This window comes from Colias croceus, chromosome 3, assembly GCF_905220415.1.
Source record: "Colias croceus chromosome 3, ilColCroc2.1".
NCBI classification, from domain to species: domain Eukaryota; kingdom Metazoa; phylum Arthropoda; class Insecta; order Lepidoptera; family Pieridae; genus Colias; species Colias croceus.
In genome coordinates, this window is record NC_059539.1 from 975,117 (window position 1) to 999,815 (window position 24,699).

Here is a 24,699-nt window from a genome sequence, read left to right on the forward strand (position 1 = left end):
GCGCCTCTAGCGATTACGTTACAACTAAAATATTCTATTTATTTACGAATTCATTTACGAATCAATGTTCTCGGAAACCATTTGGACTTCGATCTATCTACGTTTACAGAGTTAGCTCCCCGCTCCCGCCAAAGCTATGCGTTAATATTAACAAATCACAGATAAAATAGAATATTTTTAGCCTTTGCACAGATTATATAGAGAAATGTATATTCGCGTACAACTAATTTACACATCGTATCTTAGCAAATTTACGTGAACAGGAGGCGGTCTGATTACAGCAAGTATTGCACATTTTGTGGTATGATGTCTAATTTTTTTTACAATTTAGCAATATTTATTTATATTATTATATAATCGAAATTTCATTTTGCCGATACATTTTTTATATTTATAGAACACAAGACATTACACCAAAAAATGATATCGAAAAGCGACAAGCACTTTTGTATTAAATTAACAATTAACATACATTTGTAATGTAAGCCTAAGTAGAAAAATTAATTGATTTACTTTAAGGTTGCTTAATATCAGGGACAATTTGCGTTTCAAATGCTTTTATTGAATTATTGTTCAGTTTACTTCAAATCGGAGCACGACTGGAATATGTGAGATAGAAAATAATTTGACATTCAACAAAGACATCGCTAACTGCAAATATCTCATAGGTGACCTACACTCGACTCGCTTCGTCAATATACTGGCGGTACACGAGTCAAATGAAAAGATTTATCTATACTATAGAATTCAATTAAGTATATTATGTAGAAAGGAATAGATCTTTGCTATAGACAAGATGAAGAGAATAGAAGAGATGGTCATAGACAATTCACGGGCCCATAGACAATGTAGAATGTCAGCTTGTTGGGCGCCATTACATTATCCGTCGGCCATTTCAATAACAGGATGCTACTGCATGCACTACGCCCCTTGGAATGCGATTACAAAAAAATACATCTACAACTGCCACAGATTGTAAAATCCACCGATACGATTCCCTTATAAACAAATATAATTATATTATATAATATACATAATAAATGACGTCACGTTCACTGAATGATTAGCGTTCTAATAGAGCTGATAGTCTAATTTCATCTAAACTAAATAGATATAACGATCTCTACGCGTCGTCGCGACGGGACGGCAAATTAATGAAAATGATAAAAAAAATATATAAAAAAATACATTATTACCGCCGATAGAATACATACCGCAAGATTATAAGAGTAAGTTTATCAAAGAATCTTCACTTTATCAGAGTTGACATAAATATCAAACGCATGTATTCTACTGGCGAATGAATTGATTGAACCAAATACATATATAATATACAATAATCCTACAGAGTTGTAAATGTACACGCAACATGATTTAATGAGTGGAATATGACTATCGCCACAGAACGACGGAACCAAAATAATAATAAAAAAATCCATAAAATCAATACCAATTAATTTAATAATACATTTATATGTAGAGCTAAAAAATATAAATTTATAGCAAGGCTTTAATAATTAAAACCCTTTGCTTCAATAAAATTGATTCCAACAAACCGATAATCATTTATATAGTGATATTAAAATTTCGCCGTTCTGCAAACGACAGTTCTACGAGCTTTTACTCTTTGCCGAGTAACGCGTTACTTTTGAATCGATCCATTTTCGCACGGGTTGTAACTTGTACATATTTTTGATAGCAATTTTTTGACTCAAAGTAACGAATCAATGTTTTTATTGCATTTTTATATGAACGTATATTATATCGACCGTCCGCTACTCAGCATAGTGTAAGCCTTCACAAAATGATTATTAATTGGGTATAATTAAAGTGTTTCGTGTGAATCCAGCCTTACGAAGCCGTGACCTAAGTGAACAGAAAAAGATACATTAATTTTTTTGTTAATATTTTATTAGTTCATAACAATATTTTCTCTTAACATTACGTATCTTAAATGCACCGTCACCCAATAGTGAATCTTCGAATGAACTGTAAATGATGGAACAAGAGTAAATATAGATTCTAACTATCCTACTAATTAATTATTGCTTTATATTATGCTTATTAATTAATCTGAAATATATTTTGATCTTTTTACATCGTAATAAGAAATAGTTATTTTGATTTAATCAAAATGATACCCAATGCGGACTGAGGTAATAATAAAAAGACGTGTGGCACTCGGGGACTGCCGCGGTAAAGCTATTGCATGCTATGCCTTCAAGCCACACCTCCGCCCGTCGGAGTGGGGAGCGTGAGGTTTTTTCGTTACGGAATTTCTGGATTCGGTCCCCGCGCTCAAGGCCCGCGATAGAAGCTATGCAATAGCTTAATAAATCTACTGGACCAATTTTGCTGAAATTCGGTATAACAAGTGAACAAAACTAACTGTTAAATATGTGTGTATATTGTTCAGTAATAATAAAATCTACATGAATTGAGATGAAAGAGAAACAATGAATTTATAACTAAATTAAACATAGGCAAATCCAGGTAAAATAACTAGTAATTAGTTATACATATAATTATGACGTCAGTACCTCAGCCCCCGCGCACCGCGCCACCCCCGACACACTCGCACTGCCTCTGGAAATTGAAAAATGTCACTATTAAAAGGGAGTATTTTCGTTTTTATTTTAATGCGTTATTATAATAGTGTGTATGTGTGTGTGTGAGAAAGAGAGAGATGTGTTTATCAGTGATACTATTAGTAGTGTAGGATGTGTGCAGTGCACAAATTTTTTTTGCCACATTTAGTGCGTGTGTATGGTTCGGAGTAATTGTATAGTGCATGTGGTGAATCTTCGTGTACGGTAATGTATTGTGTGTGGTATGTTTTCTTTTCAGTTGTAGCTCACAAAAAAGAGATGCAAATGCTGGTGAATGTGATGTCTTGCCGCGTGTTGCAATTTGGTATTTCTCTGTCGTGTCAAGTGGTGTTATTTGGTATCACGTTTATATCGTGCCGTATAATCGTGTTGTTTGTCGTATCAAATAATATCGTGTCGTATCATATCGTGTCGTGTCGCTGTGTTGCCGGCTATCGTGTCGTGTCATGTCATTGTGTTGACGGCTATCGTATCGTGTCGTGGTGTTGCCGGCTATTGTGTCGTGTCGTGTCGTGACGTTCTGTTGACGGCTATCGTATCGTGTCGTGTCGTTGTATTGCCGGCTATCGTATCGTATCGTGTCGCTGTGTTGCCGGCTATCGTATCGTGTCTTGTCATATCGTGTCGTATCGTATCGTATCGTGTCGTGTCGTTGTATTGCCTGCTATCGTATCGTGTCGTGTCGTTGTATTGCCGGCTATCGTATCGTGTCATGTCGCTGTGTTGCCGGCTATCGTGTCGTGTCGTGTCATTGTGTTGACGGCTATCGTATCGTGTCGTGGTGTTGCCCGCTATCATGTCGTGTCGTGTCGTGTCGTTGTATTGCCGGCTATCGTATCGTGTCGTGTCGCTGTGTTGCCGGCTATCGTGTCGTGTCATTGTGTTGACGGCTATCGTATCGTGTCGCTGTGTTGCCGGCTATCGTGTCGTGTGGTGTGGTGTCGTGTGGTGTCGCGTCGTGTGGTGTCGCGTCGTGTGGCGTCGCGTGGCCCCTTGCACGTACCGGCGGGTATCACTTGCAGCAGGTGGAGGCGCGCGGCGTGTCCCCGTCGGCGAGGCGCCGCGCGCCGCCCGCCGCCCCGCCCGCACCGCTCTCGCTCTTTGGTAACTTGTTCGCTGCAATCATAACGATAAATTAATTAAAATAAGGATAAATAAATTAAAATAAATGTGTGCGTGTACTAGTGTACACACGTAAGAAGTGAAACTTCTTTATGACCCTATTTTTCAAAAAATAATTTACTACATATATTATGCAACTTTACAGAAATACATCGAATCAAGATGGCGCGTAACGGAAAAATGTTACACAAAATTTTTTTCCAACCCCGATAAAGAAGTTTCACTTCAATAAGTCAACTACTTTAAAACTAATGATCACACAATTAAAGTTTTTTTATTATTAATTGATGAAGTAAGCTAAAATATGGCTTTTAATGGTACTCGCAGATAGATTTAGAACGCCCTAGAACAGCCTTTCCCAACCTTTAACAAAGGCAGACCCCTAGCGCCACCTGACCATGATCCCCGGACCCCCAAATTTAAAAAAAAGATTAATTTCTGGCAATGTTTTTGTATGAAATAGCTTAGCCATCACTTGACAAATTATTCCATATTAAAACTGAAAATTACAAAGTCTGGCCATCAGAAAAGTCTGGTCACTAAGCTTTCGTAATTTTTGTTTGCGAACCCCAGGTTGGGAAACGCTGCCCTAGAAGATATCGTTGGAACGAAATTAGTTCACGTGTCAAATTAACCCTCATAGAAGACGTAAGTCACGCGTGCACTCACCGATAGCTAAAAAGATGTCGTTCACGTTCATGGCGGTCTTGGCGCTCGTCTCCATGAAGAGCAGCCCGTTCTCGTCCGCGTAGGCCTGCGCCTCGTCGAACTCGACCATCCGCTTGGCGGCGAGGTCGTTCTTGTTGCCCGCGAGCGCGATCACGATCGACGGCGACGCCTGCCGCTGCAGCTCCTTCACCCAGTTCTTGGCGCGACCGAATGTGTCCTGGAATAAGTGATTACGTATGAGATAGGGTTCAACCCATTGAGCCCCAAGCGACCCGATCGGTCCACGACACAATAGATTTTCTATTGTGTCTGTGTTTCCGGGGCCTGAGTTATTAAACTGAAAGTAATTACACTGAGATCTTAGTGAGACAGAACAGGTTTTGATTATTATGATAGAACACATTTAAATCGAGATCATTACATGTTGAAAATAAAATAAAAAATAAAAATAAAAATCATTTATTGAACCCGAATACATTACACAAAAAAGAGGACCCCAGACTCCTAATTTAGCTTTCGCTGTGTTTCAGGAGCCTTTCCCATACAAATGTGTCCTAAAATTTTTCAATCGAGTTCGTTGGGGGAATGAATTTATTCTGCAAACAATATTATCAAAAATGTTTAAAAATATTTTAAAATAAAATCTCTCTCTCTGGCATGATCTGACAAATTGCAAACTGTTTCAATTTCTTCTTCTTGCAATTCGAGTAACTAATACAATCAAATATTGGTTGTACTTTTGAAGTCATTCTCGCTTAAAAAAATAAATATATCAAGGATATATTCTAGTAAAAGTTAAAATAGATAAACATAGCCATCCAATATTACAAATAAATAAGTTTTTGTAAGCCCTTTTCACCAAACAATTGTTGAACAATAGAAGTATTGTAATGATCTCTTTATTCATCATTATCACCTTCATTTACATTATCAACGTGATTTACAAAAATAAATTATAATTAAACGTCTTTGCCCTTTTTATTATTATCTTTCGGTCGTTTATTGCGCAGATGAATAAATAAACATCGTAGAAGCAGACGATGCTAATGTTTACAGTATCTAAATAGGGCTTTGCCCTTACAAAGAATGTTGGCCAGTCAATGAATGTGGATAGATAACGTTATCGCCGCTGGTCTGGCGAAGCGTCTGAGTTTAGAATTGCATTTCCCTATAAATAGGAAGTTCATTCTAAAATCATAGCAACGTAAAAGGTAGTTTTCTATCTTGTTTGTATGGATGTCTTTGAAGCATTACGAATAATTTCAGCGAACAATTTTCAGCGATTTTGATCTCTAATTGTTTTTCTTACGATAACAATTACAACTAACTCAATTAAGTGCTTATAAATTAAAATTAACTAGAAATTAAAGACTTTTTAACGGATTTTAAACACGATTCATTAATTATATTATTTTTCCGACGTTTCGAACACTTTACAGCGAGCGAGGTCACGGGGAGACGCGCGTAAATCGCGTTTAAAATCCGTTAAAAAATCTTTAATTTCTAAATGTATAATACTCGTGTAAAATCAAACACTAAAATTAACTATATCTAATAATTATCGGTTACCAGATTTATTTAAATTAAACATTTGTATGGCTAATTAATCTTTACATTTTATTCTACTCGTAACAGTGTCTACAATAAACGAATCAAGTACGTCTTTTACGCGAGATGTTTAGAGCATCAGCCATAAAAGTGTACACTGATGTATTGCAGATCTTGTACCGAGATGAAGCCGTTAAACTAATCGCTTGATTAAAAGACTCAATTATCAGTATCTTTGGAGAATGTCGAACATACAAGAGAATCGGTTGTGGTGTAAATGGCGTGAATATTCGTATAAGTATAAAACCTATCAACTTTTATGTTTAAAACTATATGGGTCTGCAATCTTGTGGTCTTTTGTGAAACATAAAGATAATTTATTTAGACATATTATATGCCTACTTTAGAACATTTCTAGAGAAGTTTTTACTAGATGGAGTACATATAAATAACGTGCTATGTAAAGTGTAAATGTGAATAGATTCATGACACATTTATATTAGTTATTCCAATGTTTATACATTGGAATAACTAATATTCTAGCGTTTTCGTCCACTTTGCATGCAGGCGATAAAAAGGGGATAGATGGGAAAATTGAAGCAGTTTTTCAACTTCGAACAGACGATAAATAGTCGCCTGTACCTCCGCTTTACTTCAAGGGACCAACCCCACTTGGCATTGACGGCTACAACTTGGCAAACCATCCGGTCCCACCGCCTGACGCTGACGTAAACACTCGTATGATCGATATTCGGTTTGCTTCTCTAATATCGCCTTGAACTCGAAGACTTATGCGTGCAATGCGATTGTCGGCACACGCACGCACCGATTATAACACATGTTTTACTGAGACTTACATAATACAATATAAATAACTGGAAAACGCAATCCGGTAATGAAATGTTGATTAATCTGGCTGGTAAGGGCAGAGAATCTTGTGCAGTAAGGCTACCCATTCACATGCAGACTGCAGTCACAACACGGGGTCATAATAATTAGCAAGCGATGCATGCGTTTATGAAATCTTAAGGACACTGACAAATTTTGTCTTGCTTAATGCATTTATTATTTTAAGATGTTTTTATATCCCTTTTTTACGAAATGATGAAAGGAATGACATTATGATAATACACACGTATAATATAATTAGATTGGTTATCAAAGATACGCCCGCTACACGTGATTGCTTATCACGTAGCATTAATTAGTTTATTATTTCTGTATCTTAGTCACTTTATGTCTAATTTATTATTGTTAAAAGTTTAATACAATTGTCCACATTTGTTAATTTTACTATCTCATCCTATACACAAAAAATCATAAAATTCCAATAGTATTTTATTATGACACTCGCTCGGTGTCGCATATTCGGCTTGAGAATGCGCAAGGAAACAATCATCTACATCTTGTACATACTATTAAGTCATGAATTATCTAAAATATAAGACCAAGAGCAACTTCTGAAGATCATACACGTTTTGTTCAACGAAAGTGCCTTCAAAAACTTAGCACCATCCATCAAGGTGGTTCAAATATGGCCGCTAATGAAGACGTCGATCGCGAGTATATGAAACACAATGATCTTCGACCGTGACCGAGTAAAGACGCGTGACATGTGTATTCTTGTCCAATAATTTTATCATTTACCGGGATGTTACCTTGCTTAACTTTTCGTAATACCTCCCTATTTTTTGCCAAGAGACAAGCTATATTTTTTTTATATACTTCCTTTTTGAATTATGAATGTGAAGACATTCATAATTTGGAAAAGGGTACTAGGACATATTCAAAAAGGAATTTAAACTTGTTAAATACCATCGAAAATGTTTAACTTTAAATACGCGAACAAAACTATTGCCTGGATAGTTTTAATTATAACGTAAAGTAAAACAATATGCAAGTTTCAACATCCCATCAATCGCTAATTTTCCACTTCTCATTATTTATAAATTGGCTTTGGCTTTGGTCTATTTCCTTGTTCAGATGTAAATGATGTTCTTTGATTTAAGTATTTCAAAGTTTCATTCATGTGTACAAAAAGTTGATCCCTTGTACAGAATCCTACAGTCCCTATAAACGGAACAAGTGGAGTCAAACCAACAATACCTACAACTTCTTAACATCAACAAACAAAGACTCAACCATAAAACCATCTTACATTTCACACAATTGGCAAATCAGCTTATCACTTAGCGAATAGCCTTGCTTTGTGTCGCTGTAACGAGCCGCTCATATTGCGAGATCAAAAAGTGGTCTTGAGATGGTCTCTTTTTGTGACCAAAGTGCAGCAAATTATTATAAGGGGGTATATATTGCATTTATGTATTTCACAGAGGAGTATATGACCAGCCTTTTGTGACAAGCATTCAGTCTACCAAAATATAAACTATATTTTTTTGTTATTATATATTATATTAATGTCTCATGTATATGAGACATTAATTGTTCTACCAGTGTACTAAGGTCTGGCCAGTCAAGCCTTTCTCAAAAGCTTAACCACATTTAACAAACATGAAATAATTAATATACACAAGAATTTCAAAAACTAATTCATTTACACATAATATAGCCTTGACATTTAACTTATTAATGAGCTACATACCAATTAATTTATTTCACTTGAAATTACCTACGCCACTAAACCTAGTAATGCTAAAACAAGACTGCAAACACTACCTATGTGAAGTTGGCAACTAACTGAATAAAAATGAGTGTTTCTCAATTCTATACGATTGTACTAGGTTTGTACCGGATTGTACCGCTTTTTATTTCGTTTGTACCCCAAAGAGGTGGGGAGAAACATAGGGTCGTAGTTATATAGTTCGCTGCTAACTGAATAAAAATGAGTGTTTCTCAATTCTATTCGATTGTACTAGGTTTGTACCAGAACGTACCGCTTTTTATTTCGTTTGTACCCCAAAGAGGTGGGGGGGAACATAGGATCGTAGTTATATAGTTTGCTGCCGACCTAGAAATACAGCATTTTTTTAATGCTAACTCAAAGCATTTTGTTTGTACCGGATTGTACCGTTATCAGAACCGAAAAAAATATATAAAAAAACTAATATTCACGTTTATATAAATATACATGAAGATACTAAAGAAAATTCGACTAACTGAATAAAAATGAGTGTTTCTCAATTCTATTCGATTGTACTAGGTTTGTATCGGATTGTACCGCTTTTTATTTCGTTTGTACCCCAAAAAAGTGGGGAGAAACATAGGGTCGTAGTTATATAGTTCGCTGCCGACCTAGAAATACAGCATTTTTTTAAATGCTAACTCAGAGCATTTCGTTTGTACCGGATTGAACCGTTATCAGAACCGAAAAAAAAATATATTAAAAAACTAATATTCACGTTTATACATATAAATATTTATGAAGATACTAAAGAAAATTTGACTAACTGAATAAAAATGAGTGTTTCTCAATTCTATTCGATTGTACTAGGTTTGTACCAGAACGTACCGTTTTTTATTTCGTTTGTACCCCAAAGAGGTGGGGGGAAACATAGGGTCGTAGTTATATAGTTTGCTGCCGACCTAGAAATACAGCATTTTTTTATGCTAACTCAAAGCATTTCGTTTGTACCGGATTGTACCGTTATCAGAACCGAAAAAAATATATAAAAAAACTAATATTCACGTTTATATAAATATACATGAAGATACTAAAGAAAATTCGACTAACTGAATAAAAATGAGTGTTTCTCAATTCTATTCGATTGTACTAGGTTTGTATCGGATTGTACCGCTTTTTATTTCGTTTGTACCCCAAAGAGGTGGGGAGAAACATAGGGTCGTAGTTATATTTCGCTGCTAACTGAATAAAAATGAGTGTTTCTCAATTCTATTCGATTGTACTAGGTTTGTACCAGAACGTACCGCTTTTTATTTCGTTTGTACCCTAAAGAGGTGGGGGGAAACATAGGGTCGTAGTTATATAGTTTGCTGCCGACCTAGAAATACAGCATTTTTTTAATGCTAACTCAAAGCATTTCGTTTGTACCGGATTGTACCGTTATCAGAACCGAAAAAAATATATAAAAAAACTAATATTCACGTTTATATAAATATACATGAAGATACTAAAGAAAATTCAACTAACTGAATAAAAATGAGTGTTTCTCAATTCTATTCGATTGTACTAGGTTTGTACCAGAACGTACCGCTTTTTATTTCGTTTGTACCCCAAAGAGGTGGGGAGAAACATAGGGTCGTAGTTATATAGTTCGCTGCTAACTGAATAAAAATGAGTGTTTCTCAATTCTATTCGATTGTACTAGGTTTGTACCAGAACGTACCGCTTTTTATTTCGTTTGTACTCCAAAGAGGTGGGGGGAAACATAGGGTCGTAGTTATATAGTTCGCTGCCGACCTAGAAATACAGCATTTTTTTAATGCTAACTCAAAGCATATCGTTTGTACCGGATTGTGCCGTTATCAGAACCGAAAAAGATATATTAAAAAACTAATATTCACGTTTATATAAATATACATGAAGAAACTAAAGAAAATTTGCCTAACTGAATAAAAATGAGTGTTTCTCAATTCTATTCGATTGTACTAGGTTTGTACCAGAATGTACCGCTTTTTATTTCGTTTGTACCCCAAAGAGGTGAGGAGAAACATAGGGTCGTAGTTATATAGTTCGCTGCTAACTGAATAAAAATGAGTGTTTCTCAATTCTATTCGATTGTACTAGGTTTGTACCAGAACGTACCGCTTTTTATTTCGTTTGTACTCCAAAGAGGTGGGGAGAAACATAGGGTCGTAGTTATATAGTTCTGTAAAAAAACATTGTCGCTAATTCTTTGCTGATTCACATAATATTTTTGAATCATCATTGAGCACTCAAGAGCACCACTTCCACAATTCATTTTCGACCTACTTCGACTATATTACGTGATAATTGAATATTACGATAAGTGTTCCGTTTCTCATCGTTTGTACCGCTGGGCAAACCTTCCATACCTTCTTCCAATAGAGAAAACCACCGATTACGAATGTATTCTTGGGAAACTTTCGTAATTCCACAAGATTACAACCACAGTTGACATCTGTCAACACACTTAACGATTACACCCTGTATATCTATACTGTAATCGTTAAGTGTGCACAGGCGATTATTCTGTAACTATTACAGATATCAAAAAACTTTAAACTGATATCGAAAGTACTTGACCTAATGAGAAAATGGCCATAATAAATTTTTACACAGTTAGTCGAATTTTCATTTTTATTCAGTTAGTCGAATTTTCTTTAGTATCTTCATGTATATTTATATAAACGTGAATATTAGTTTTTTAATATATTTTTTTTCGGTTCTGATAACGGTACAATCCGGTACAAACGAAATGCTTTGAGCATCGACCACACAACCACTTTGAGTTAGCATTTAAAAAAAATCTGTATTTCTAGGTCGGCAGCGAACTATATAACTACGACCCTATGTTTCCCCCCACCTCTTTGGGGTAAAAACGAAATAAAAAGCGGTACGTTCTGGTACAAACCTAGTACAATCGAATAGAATTGAGAAACACTCATTTTTATTCAGTTAGCAGTGAACTATATAACTACGACCCTATGTTTCTCCCCACCTCTTTGGGGTACAAACGAAATAAAAAGCGGTACAATCCGGTACAAACCTAGTACAATCGAATAGAATTGAGAAACACTCATTTTTATTCAGTTAGCAGCGAACTATATAACTACGACCCTATGTTTCTCCCCACCTCTTTGGGGTACAAACGAAATAAAAAGCGGTACAATCCGGTACAAACCTAGTACAATCGAATAGAATTGAGAAACGCTCATTTTTATTCAGTTAGCAGCGAACTATATAACTACGACCCTATGTTTCTCCCCACCTCTTTGGGGTACAAACAAAATAAAAAGCGGTACAATCCGGTACAAACCTAGTACAATCGTATAGAATTGAGAAACACTCATTTTTATTCAGTTAATTGCCAACTTCACATAGGTGCAAACACTAGCTTTCGTGTTTCACATCGATAAAATGCCGGCAGGGACTCAGAACTCATACAATAATTACGTAGAAAATGCGAAAACAATTCTAGCTTCGATCGATGATATACAGCTACTAACATTAACCCATGTGTTAGCTCGTATATAGAAATATCAACAAAATTTAGTAATGTTGTCAAAATTCGAAGTATGTATTTTGTCATGAAGCAGTATTTTATTTCAGGATCCTATAATGAACAATGGTCTAAGATTCGAATATGAAACGAAACCTAACGGTTTGATACGAGAATCAAATTTATTTTATAATAAATTACATATATTATAAAATAAATTAAAAATGGGTAGACAACAGAAATCCTGGACAGAATATTTTTAATTATTTTTTGAAAAATGATTTTTCATAAAATGTTGCAAAATTAAGATAATAATAAAATTTTATACTGGACTTAAAGTATAGAGCATATAGAATGTGCAATCGTAGGGTAGACTACTATTTACCTGGACGAACTACTGGGTAGACAGGTATAAACAGGTATGTCAATACTAGTTACTTTCACTAGATTTGATAATAGAAAAAAAATTATATCAGCATAAGCGCTGTTTTATTCTGAACACGATGATATAGGGTAGACTGCAAAAAAATTGGTCCTAATAGGGGTATACAAAATTTAAAAATTTCAATTTCAACGCGTCCGGAAATGAGTGACATATAGATCTGAGGTAAGTATACTGTGTGATAATAAAGGACCGAACATTGCTGTTGTGTCTCATGGGATCGTGAATATAAGAAAGTGCGCATGCTCGGTATGTAATATGTTATTTTAGCCGTGAAAAACAACGACTACAATTATTTGTACAAAAATAAAATTTAAACATGCTTACAAAATGTTACATTAGGACATTAGAGCAGGATAATATTTAAGGTAAATCCCCGAATGTTATCAATAAGTTAAACATGACGTCATAATTTTTTTTTAAATTATGAGCAATAACCAAAATTCGTACTATACATAAGTGCTAAATGCCGAAGTCTTAGTTACTTATAGTGGATTATTTTAATTAACAAAGAATTTGGTAAATATTTAGGCTAATCCCTAATTTCCTATCACTACATCATGCGTCACTTAATTATTATAATTTATAATCGAACAAAATTCATAGGGAAAATATAGTTTCAACGCCTACGAACATCTATGCTTTGTTGCTACGTAGGTTATTAAACGTATTTATAAATTAGTTTTAACTTAATAATACGAAATTATTTAATAATCACCGTATACAGTTCATTGAAATGTTACATTTTTTTGGCTTAACCTTGCATTTTTTAGAGGACGCAATTTTATTTTTTGGATGTGTAGGGGGGTTCAATGTGAAGCTAAAACCAAGTTTGTGGGGTCGCCACCCTTGTCCCACGGCCGCCATTTTGAAAATAGTGGTTGAAATGGTTTTTACGATATATCTCTTAAACTATTTATCTGATAAAAAAAGTTTGTTGACATTATTTGTTGCAAATTAAATTTTCTACAATTTTGATCCAGTAACTTTTTGTCGTAGAACTATAAATAAAAAATTTATAAGCGAAAATGTTCAGAAATTAGAGCTATTTAAATGTTTCGATAAAATTGTTTTTTATCATTTTACGAAGAAATGATATCAGACCATTTTTGTAGATTGTTTTTCGAGGAACAACTTTTACATACAACATTTTTTCATTACGTCAATAGCTAAAGTTTTATAGCGCTCTGAAGTGAGTACTATTTTTCAGTACTCTTAACTATACATATATTGGCTATTGGCTCTTTTCCCATGCAGCACTGCAACAACAGTACATTTCAGCAATGCTTTTCGACGTAAAAAAAAAACGTGCTTCCAGACTCTACCTCCTGGCTGGTGGGGAAAAGAGTCAATAATTAATTTATTAATAATATTGCAAAATTAATAATTAAAAATATTATAATAACAAAAAAAAAACAATTACTGATGACAAATAATTATTAGTACACACATAATATATGTATAACGTATAGCTAAGAGTACTGAAAAATAGTACTAATTTCGGAGCGCTTTAAAACCTTAGCTATTGACTTTATGAAAAAATGTTGTATGTAAAAGTTGTTCCTCGAAAAAAAATCTACAAAAATGGTCTGATATCATTTCTTCGTAAAATGATAAAAAAAAGTTTTTTTGAAAAATATTTAAATATCTCTATTATCTGAAAATTTTCACTTAAAACTTTTTATTTATAGTTCTACGACAAAAAGTTGCTGGACCAAAATTTTAGAAAATTTAATTTGCAACAAATAATGTCAACAATTTTTTTTTTATCAGATAAACAGTTTAAGAGATATATCGTATAAACCATATCTTCCGCTATTTTCAAGATGGCGGCCGTGGGACAAGGGTGGCGACCCCACAAACTTGGTGATAGCTTCACACTAACCCCCTCTACACATCAAAAAAATAACATTGCGTCCTCTAAGAAATGCAACCCCAAATGTAACTTTTCAATGGACTAATATTAATATTTAACAACAAATATTGAACAACGGATAGAAATTCTTATCTGGGAATCGCGGACGGAACTAAATATAATAAAATACAATTCGTATTGTTTACATATGATTCATGAAGCCAACGTTCATTTCATAGCTTCCGATTTAAAGAATACATTAAATAGCACGCTTACTGCTACTCTGTCTGTCTAGACGTTTTTACCATTACATAATTTCTATTAACAAAAATAAAAACAGGAACCCCTTTAAAATTGCCCTGTTTATATTACTAGATATTACTATGACTATGACTGACGTCCAACTCTGTGACTATTTTATACTATTACCTACTAGATATTTTCTATTCGTGTTTGCGATTAACAGTTTCTCAGAAAAAAAAATCTGATGGTACAATATTGCACAATGTTTTTTAAGGACTTTAAAATGTTATCAATATTTGGATGAATATTAGAATTCAGAGAACGAAAGATAAGGATTTTAGAATTTGGCTTGTAACTCCAGTACTCGAGAAAGAGCTTTCTTTGAGAAGTCTTTATCATGAAGTACCACTTAGAGTGATTAACTTTCTCGATCTTCCAGTTTCGAGACGTTATTAATAAACAGGTTAATCTCCCCGTTACACCTCATCAATTATAAAGATTACAACTAGATGGAGTCAGTTCGATTCCTGTTTCGATCAAGATGACATTCCTAAAGTTCTTATCACTGATGCTGCTGTAAAGAAATTCTCGACGTAGGTAAAAAATTATAAATTTAAAACTCGAAACAAATCCAAAATGTGAACATTACAGGATTATGCCACTAATTAAAACAAAAATTCGGAAATTTGGAAGTCCCCATGATAGCTAAGTATATTTTTACTGAAAATAGATCAACTCCACAAAAAGCCCCATCACTACATAGTATAAAACAAAGTCGCTTTCTCTGTCCCTATGTCCCTTTGTATGCTTAAATCTTTAAAACTACGCAACGGATTTTGGTGCGCTTTTTTTAATAGATAGAGTGATTCAAGAGGAATGTTTTAGTATATAATAGGTTTTAGACAAAGCGTGCGAAGCCGCGGGCGGTAAGCTAGTAGAACAATAATGAATCAACAACGTCAACAAACATACACACAGTAAACATACAAAACGCTATTTGCACCGGCGATTAAACTAAGCATTCAAAGAGATTGTATATAAAAAAAATAATAATCAAATAATTACCTGATTAGTTATGTCGTACACTACAATGGCCGCCTGCGCACCTCTGTAGTACATCGGCGCTAGACTGTGATACCTGCACAATAAAAGACAACAGATTAATATATTGGGAAATTCTAGATCGGTGAATCGTAAGTTTGTTTTATATTGCCAGTATATGGTTAGAGAAGTTGTAATTATAGTAAGACTTTAATATAATATAAATTTAAGCACTGCACTATACTATTTAGCTATAGTATCTAAATTCTAAACAGACAATAGCCGCACTTTCTGAATATTTTTAACTAGCTGTGCCCCGCGGTTTCACCCGCATTGCTCCGCTCCTGTTGGTCTTAGCGTGATGATATATAGCCTTCCTCGATAAATGGGCTTTCTAACACCGAAAGAATTTTTCAAATCGGACCAGGCGTTCCTGGGATTAGCGCATTCAAACAAACAAACACTCTTCAGCTTTATACTAGCATACTTATTCAAACATATTTCAGTTGCAATAATTTAACTTTACATCCCTGTTAATATATTCTGTTTCCTTTGTAACATTAATAATCAATACTATACTGATGACACCGGTGATCACAATTACTGCAAATTGCGTTCTTAGTTCTTACGTTATGATTAGCATACCACAAAAGATTAAACCTTCCTACTTCTACACAAGTAGAAATCTTTGTAGTGGTAATTACGACAATTTTTAAAATAACCTTTTTCACTTATAAATATATATCAGTATTTATTCCTTTTTACGTCTAAATGGTTCAATCAATGTTGAATTGTAAGTTGTTTAAAAGCAAATCATTTTATGTGATTATAAGAAAGATAATACTTATTAGGTTTTCACCAAAATATTGTGCCCTAAAATGATTGCAAAAATGAGTTCATCTTATAAATCTTTCTTATAGATAAGATCAAAAAAGCTACTTTTGTATCAGGGCATCGATCCATGAAGGTTCAATGTATTAAGATTGTAACGAAAAAAACATAAAATATAATGGCGCCGATTATGACCGCCTCGAGAATACTTGTTTACATGTGGAAATAACATTATAATAAACAAACGGTTTCAACATTGTTATATATTACATACGCTGTGCAAATTTCATTCACCCGCTATTTATAAATCTAGCACACCCACCCGGCTTCTCTCGAGAATATTATATATGCACGTTCAAAAAATAGGTATGTAACATCAAAATTAAATTTTTTTGATTAACAGCTTACAAGCTGTTAACGTCAACCACTGTAACAAGGAGAAATTTTCTACGAATCATAAAAATCCTACTAATATTATAAATGCGAAAGTTTGTGAGGATGTGTGTGTGTGTGTGTGTGTGTTTGTTACTCTTTCCCGAAAATACTACTGAACCGATTACAATGAAATTTAGCACACATATAGAGGGTAACTTGGATTAACAAATAGGTTAGGTTTTATCCCGGAAATCCCACGGGAACTATTCGGGTTTTTCATTCGAAACGCGGGCGAAGCCGCGGGCGGAAAGCTAGTACTAAAATAAGAAAGGGTTATGATTTCAAAGGTTTGAGTGTTTTGTGATTTTTGATTCTTTTAAAAATTTTATATGTTTCAAACCCTTTATAAGCGTGTTTATCAACAACTTCAATAAACATTCACTCACACAACAATAATTTTTAAAATAAACCAAAATAGATCAAACGAAAACATTATGGAAAATTTTGTCTGAATATTTTTCATTTCAATTTACAAAACCTCTTTATCTAATAACTATTTATGTATATTCAGAACTTAAATGTATCACTCTTTATATCAGCTAATACCGTACTATTTAGTATGTAAATTGTGCCATATTATAGTTATTTTTTACATAAACAAAATGTATACATAATTTAATTCTGTATAAGTAATTATGTAATTATATGGTGTAATATGTTGTTTGAATAAATTAATATTTGTTATTTTGTTTTTTTTTTCTTTTTCTATTTTAACATTAACAACATTTTATACAGAAACAAGTATTTTATTAAAAACATTACATAATAATATAACATTATACCTCACATGAAAAAGAGTTACATATACTATCACTATAGATTCATTCTTGTCAACAAAAAATGTTGTGTGGTTTTATGAAACCACGGTAAAAGTGAAACTTTTTCACACTATAGACATTTAACTAAAAATTATCTTATTTGTACGATAATTATCGTACGTATCGTGCGTCACGCGACATGCGCTACACAGACCAAAAAGTTTGAGACGATGAAATAAAAGTTTCACTTTAAAACTTGTGTAACTACGTTTTTAAGACCCTTATGAGCCAAAGCTTGAGTGACACAGCATGTACTAACCTCTCCTGCCCCGCCGTGTCCCAGATCTCGAACTTGACGGTGGTATCGTCGAGGCAGAGCGTCTGCGTTAGGAACGCCGCGCCGATCGTGCTCTCCTGGTACTCGTGGAACTGGCCCTTCACGAAGCGCAGCACCAGCGACGACTTGCCCACCGCCGACTCGCCGAGCAGCACCAGCTTGAACTGGCACACCTTCGTCTGCGGCGCGCCGTTCGGCCGCTGCGCACCGCTCCTGTTTGTTGCCATCGCCTGTGGGGAGAAAAAAAATTGACGTGTGACGTTTCAAATTGGCGGCAATTTTTTTTTTCATTTTGGCTACAGCTGCCCACAGCTCATGTTGTAGCAGTGGTTGAGTGGTCTGCGATGGAGAAGAAAATAGCGTTCTAAATTTGAATTTGACGTTTCGATTGTATCTTATATTGGCGCCGAAAAAATAATTAGGAATAAATATTGATTAAATCGAGAATAAATTACATATTATTTGGAATATGAAGATAAAAATCTACTCGCATTATGTTAACGAGCTGTACCTATATCAAGATAACAAATCTAACCAACCAAGTTATGTTAATTTTGTTTTTATATGGTCAATACATTAGACAATAGGTCACATCTAAGTTACTGCATGATGAAAGAAAAAAATAATCTCATCCAAACAAATTAACAACAACAAAAAAACGTAATCGTACTTAACAAGGCGACGAATAAAAAACCTAGGAAAATACATAAAAGAGGTGTATTGTTACAGATTAACGCTTCAATCCAAGTAATAAATAGGCCATTTAAAGGCATCAATGCGGCTTGACCTTTAAATATCCGAATAAACTGAAAACTAGATTGTCTTGTCATGTTATAAAATTAATTATTACAGTCAGCCCTAACGGGCTTACTGTAATAATGTTAAATTTTGGAAAAAAATGTTTTATGGATTTGCTTGAATAATAAGAAAATAGGGTAAAAAATTGTACAATAAATTAGGTGCGACCGTGCGAGAAAACCTACGGGAGGATAACTAGTTTCACATAATTTCTGGCCTAACCAAATCCAGTTTAATCCAATATCACTGAATAATCTACATCTTTTTTGACATCAATCTTTTACCAACAGTGAAAACCTAAGAGAAAAATGGATACTATTTACGATACGAATCCGAGTAAAAAGCGTCAAGGTCGCATAGATTCCGTCACAAGGTGAAGGCTCGTATCGAGATGGTTTCACAATCACTAGGATATTTCTCACTTCTCAGCAGTGACGTAAGGCATCGGCCGAGTACGTAACAGCCGTGGGTAGCCGTTCTTAATAAATTTTATTGGATTAGCCGCTTACAGAGAGACGACGACGCTAGTGTACTTAGGTATAAGTAGGCAATGTGGCATCGAAAGATGCACGAACCGGCCGCTCATTGAAAGACAATTTCACCAGCAATTCCTTATATTGAAAATCTTCCCTACTTTCAAGCATTTTTTTTTTTTTGGGTAATAACACTAGCCACAGCAAATTAGATTCAGAATCGTCGATCAGATCGAATAATTCGTGTAGTTTTGAAAGTTACTACAGTTATTCCTAAAGGTGTCCCGATGAATATACTAAAAGCCCTCGAGGGAGGGACACAAGCCTGCGGTGGGGGAGGGGGGGAAAGGTCTCTTTTTCAAGGTTTTGACTTGTAACTCGAAAATTATTCATAATATCTGTTTAGTGACTTCTACATTAATTATTAACATTAAATTGCCTATAAATTACGTCTAAACATTTTTACCGTACGATCAATACTTTAGGAGATACATAGTACTTAAGGTGATAAAAATAAGAAACAACATCGTTATAGGTACTTGACTTGACTAAAAAACGCTGGGAAAACACTTCGCAGACGTAAAAATACAGCGTAAAGACAAAGTTCTATCACTGGGAGCCATGCACAGTGCTGTCAAGATCAATGATGAGACAGTAGTGGTCGACCCATTACTTCTTTTTCAAAGGATTGCGATTGCCAAGAAGGATGATGAACATTTAGCATCACATTTGGAGTACGAATTGGCCCCCTATCCACTGGCTTTATTCGATGGTGGCTTAATGAGGAAAACAAAGAAAGCGGCTTTATATGATGTTTTATCGAAATCCGACACAAATTTAAATTTGAAAGCTAGTGAGACGGTTATTGACGGTGGCTTTCTTTTGCACCGTACCAAGTGGCAATTGGGCTCCTCTTACTCAGATATATGTGATCAGTACATAAATTATGTAAAATGTCATTACGGGCCATCTTCTACCGTAGTGTTTGATGGATACGATGACGTGAAAAATAGCACAAAAACGTCTGAACAAAGAAGGAGGGCGGTGAAATCGTCTGTTGATATAAACATCAATCTATCGATGAAGGTCACTGTTCAGCAAGAGCATTTTCTATCAAATGCAAAAAACAAGTCCCAACTGATTAAACTTCTGACAGAAAAAATGCAGGCTGCAAACATAGAAACACGAATGCAGCAAGTGATGCTGACTGCACCATTATTCGCACTGCAATTGATAAAGCTGCAGACAATGTTGTGGTCACTGTTATTGAAGATGTTGATTTTGTAGTCCTTCTAATGGCTCTTACTCCTCCAGAAAAAGAAATATTTTTTGTCAAACCAGGAAGAGGAAAAGTGGAAACCAAAATATTTTCCTCCCAAGAACTTCAAAAACATTCATTTTGTGATTCTATTCTCTTTCTGCATAGTTTCAGTGGGTGTGATACAACCTCAGCTATTTACAGGAAGGGAAAAACATCAATTATCAAGATTTTTGATCAAAAGCCGTCACTAAAGGAAACAGCAACTGTATTTTATGACCCAACGTCAACTCAGGAGGTTATAGCAGAAGCCGGAGAAAAAATGTTTCTTGCAGTATACCGAGCGCCCTGTACTCAGTCTGAGATCAACAGACATCGATTCACAGTTTTTCTGAAATCTTGTACCAAGCCCAAACCGGATCTTTCTTGCCTCCCCCCTACCAAAGGGTCAGCAAAATATCACGCCTACAGAGTATTCAATTTTTTGCCGATGTAAAAGTGGATGTTCCGGAAAATGCAGTTGCCGAAAAGCGGGCATTATGTGTAGTCTTATCTGTAACGGCTGCCTAGGAGCTTGTACTAATGGACCCCCTATCGATGTTAGTGATAAAGATGACGAAGATGAAACACAATTTGACTAATAAGTCGGCATACTCCTGCAAAAAAAGATGTTATTTCTTTTTATAATTAAAATTTGTAAAACTATGTTGTTTCTTATTTTTCTTACCTTTAATACTCTGTATCTCCTAAAGTATTGATCGTACAGTAAAAATATTGAGACGTAATTTATAGGAAATTTAATGTAGATAATTAATGTAGAAGTCACTAAAGAGATATTATGAAAAAAATTTCGAGTTACAAGCAAAAACCTTGAAAAAGAGACCTTTCCCCCCCTCCCCCGCCGCCGGCTTGTGTCCCTCCCTCGGGGGCTTTTAGTATATTCATCTGGACATCTTTAGGAATAACTGTAGCAACTTTCAAAACTACACGAATTATTCGATCTGAATAAATTAATTTTCCCATACTACACAGAATATTGGGTATATTATTCTAGACGAATAATAGTGCTGGTCTATCCCGTATTTTATCCTCCTTGCTTATAAAAAATGCGAATGTTGCTCCGAAATTTTTATCTCTGAATGGACTGACATGAAATTGAAAGCGTAAATAGTCTGACCACAATATGTCTGTGAGTCTGATCTTAATTCTAAAGGCTTTTTTAGTCACGAAATTTTAAGTAACGAAAATAAGGTATGGAAACTTATAGGTATCGGGAATGGGTTTCGCGTGATATCGTGGAGTGCAGGCGAGTAAAATTATTTACTAGATACATATAAATGTATAAATTTCAATAATTAGTAGATAAGTGTTGTTATATGTACTCATCTAAATAAATTATGAAACGTAAAATTTCGGGAATTTTCATTTTGTAGGTTCAAATATTATCCATCAACATAATATGTATAATATTTAAAATATAATGGTCCTAAAAACAAGGAAACATGCTTAATACCTTGCCCCAGTGAAATAAAATTTAATCACACTATAATTCTATGCCGGCAGAAACAACAAAGACATTCAATGATAAAGCGTGAGTAATCTCTGTCTCAAGTATAAATATGATAAATTGTATTATGATAACTCATGTAAACACAATTATAATATTATGTAGAAAATGTACAAATTCTTGACATCTAAAAATTATTATCAAGACGTATCAAAGTATCTATCAATAATTATCTCAGTCTAACAATTGATTTATGTTAAAAACTAGCTTTAAATACTGGCTTCGCTCGCGTAGTTCCCGTTCCCGTGGGATTTCCGGGATTAAACCTAACCTATGTGTTAATCCAAGTTACCCTCTATATGTGTGCTAAATTTTATTGTAATCGGTTCAGTAGTATTTGCGTGAAAGAGTAACAAACACACACACATCATCACAAACTTTCGCATTTATAATATCAGTAGGAAGTCATAGAAGAAACTAAAACCATCCATTGACTGTAATAAAAGTCCAGACAAACTATGTTTAAATGAATGAAATCTGTGGCTATTTATGTTAGTTATGTCAACAAAATATATAAGAAACTTTTGTAATAGACAGAAACCTGATTTTAATAGACATGGTGATTAAAAATAACTTAGACAACTTTTACTTTGAAATAACAATTATGTACCCACATAATGTAGATAACAAACCTGTTCCAGTAAAACTCAATTTCTCTTGAAAATCAATTACCTAACTGAACCAAAAGTATGGCAATGAGGTTAGCATATTAATCTTCTAAAGTTCTATAACATTTTAATTAGTTTGGAAAATATTGACCTCACTATGAAAATTTGAACTTTTTTAATTTTTTATTGGTCTAATTCACCTTGATTTATGTTTTATTCTTATACACTAGTAAGTTATATTTCATATTAGTACATACAAAAGTTAAGAATAGCTAACTTAGCTATGTATATGATTTTTAAAATATTAAGATATTTAAAAAGTAACTACTCATTGCTTCACCACAGATACATAATATTTGCATATACATATTTGCAGTTTTCTATTGTAACATATTTATTTTTAGCTTCATAGAACCATACACTATCCACACATAAACCAATTAGAAAACTAAGTATACGCAAGGTGATAATAATTACATTTTAAAACTCATTTTTCACAAAATGATGTAAATGTTTTCTCATATTGTTAAGAATTTGTAAATAATAAATTTGACGGAGTCGCGGGCGGAAGCTAGTTGTAATAATAATCTTGTATAGTTATTTATTTATTTATATTAGAACCAAGAGAAATGTTAATCTTACTGGCATTTTAGAAAAAATATTTTTTAGACATTATGTAGCTGTTATATTTTAATTTCATTAATCTTATGCTTGTTTTACAAATTATATGTGGAAATGTTATAAATGAATACACATAAAATGATACTACTCTCTACTAATTTAGTGTAATTATATTACAATTAGAAATATCAATAGACGTTGAAACAACAAACAAGTAGTTATGTATGAATATTCAAAGAATTGCCTGAAAAATTGCATCAAAGTGTAAAGTTTTGAGTTTGTTCATTGCATTATGGTTGCTAATACAACAGATAAAAAGGTAGATTACAATTTTTGTTTATATGAGTCACCACAGCGTTGTTTCAAGTAATAATTATAAATTTCCAACAAAATTATCACTCAACATTTCAAATTCAAGGTTGTTTGAAATCATATCAGCCAGACAACTAGCGAGATCATATTATCGTTCGAATATTAATGGCTCGATTAATTACGATTTTTTACTCACCAGCCAACAACGACACAAAAACACAATTTGACACCATTGACAGTCACTATATCCTTGAATCCTTAATGACGAGTGAAAATACAACGCAAACACATTTCAGACGTCGGTACAAAACAAATGTAATAAAGAAAATAGCGAAAACGGTAAACAGGCCCGCTTATCTTTGCGTACGTATCAATGCGATCACAAAGAACACTCAACAATGACACTATCAGTAATTATTTAATGTGGTTATGGGGACACGACTTGATTTTTTAAATATTACTCGTATCGTCTTGTCGAAAATGCGTCTGCTGATGATGACTAACCGATTCAGACCGTATCAATTCATTTCCTCGACTGATCGGTCAGTGAATCGCCCCCTAGGGCCCTAGTCAGCTGGAGTTCACAGAATCACTAGTTAAACTTAATAAAACCACCGCTCATTCAGAATAAGGACTGTAAGCGCTTACACGATATCTTGTCTACAAGAACTAGTTTTTATTCGACATTTATTCGATAAAATGACGCATTTACTAGATTATAAGGATATGAAAGACGTACCCTCCCTGTTATTAAATCACCGTAATACACTTTTTGTTGGGCGACAAATCCTCACAAGGTCGCCGTGGTTCCAATAATTTCATTAATTACACTCTTATAGGAATTTAATCATTAATTGAAACGCTAAACTAGAAAATCTAGCACAGAAATGCAAAATGACCACGAACAAACATGGAAGCGAGAGAGCGAGCAAGAAGACAATTAGAAAAATATAAAATATTGTTTATGGTAAAGAAAGTGTTGTCTCTCTGAAATATGAAATGATTTTTTTTAATCGTTAAAATTAAGTTAAAAATATACCTACAATCTACATATAATATAATTATATATTG

At 34.1% G+C, this 24,699-nt stretch overlaps 1 protein-coding gene across 3 annotated transcripts; it reads right to left on the reverse strand.

Moving 5' to 3' along the window:
- Positions 1-1,703: 1,703 nt before the first annotated feature.
- LOC123705926 (ras-related protein Rab-5B) lies at positions 1,704-24,571 on the reverse strand. Of its 3 annotated transcripts, none has more exons than XM_045655027.1 (7): positions 24,368-24,571; positions 17,974-18,221; positions 15,655-15,727; positions 4,401-4,617; positions 3,613-3,725; positions 2,541-2,586; positions 1,704-1,866 (listed from the first exon to the last, which is right to left on the reverse strand). In XM_045655027.1, the coding sequence occupies exons 2-5, from the start codon at positions 18,216-18,218 to the stop codon at positions 3,622-3,624; spliced, it is 639 nt and encodes a 212-aa protein (XP_045510983.1). In that variant the 5' UTR covers positions 18,219-18,221; positions 24,368-24,571; the 3' UTR covers positions 1,704-1,866; positions 2,541-2,586; positions 3,613-3,621. The 3 variants fall into 3 exon arrangements, with proteins under 3 accessions (XP_045510983.1, XP_045510982.1, XP_045510984.1); XM_045655026.1 differs by lacking the exon at positions 1,704-1,866 and adding an exon at positions 1,902-1,989; XM_045655028.1 differs by lacking the exons at positions 1,704-1,866; positions 24,368-24,571 and adding exons at positions 1,902-1,989; positions 23,825-24,321.
- Between the last annotated feature and the right edge of the window lie 128 nt (positions 24,572-24,699).

Excerpts from the sequence above, each read along its gene's own strand:
- LOC123705926 (XM_045655027.1), bottom strand. The coding sequence starts at position 18,218 with ATGGCAACAAACAGGAGCGGTGCGCAGCGGCCGAACGGCGCGCCGCAG. Across the intron at positions 4,618-15,654 it reads TGTACGACATAACTAATCAG|GACACATTCGGTCGCGCCAA; the intron begins GTAATTATTTGA and ends CACTTATTCCAG. Across the intron at positions 3,726-4,400 it reads CGACATCTTTTTAGCTATCG|CGAACAAGTTACCAAAGAGC; the intron begins GTGAGTGCACGC and ends TTATGATTGCAG.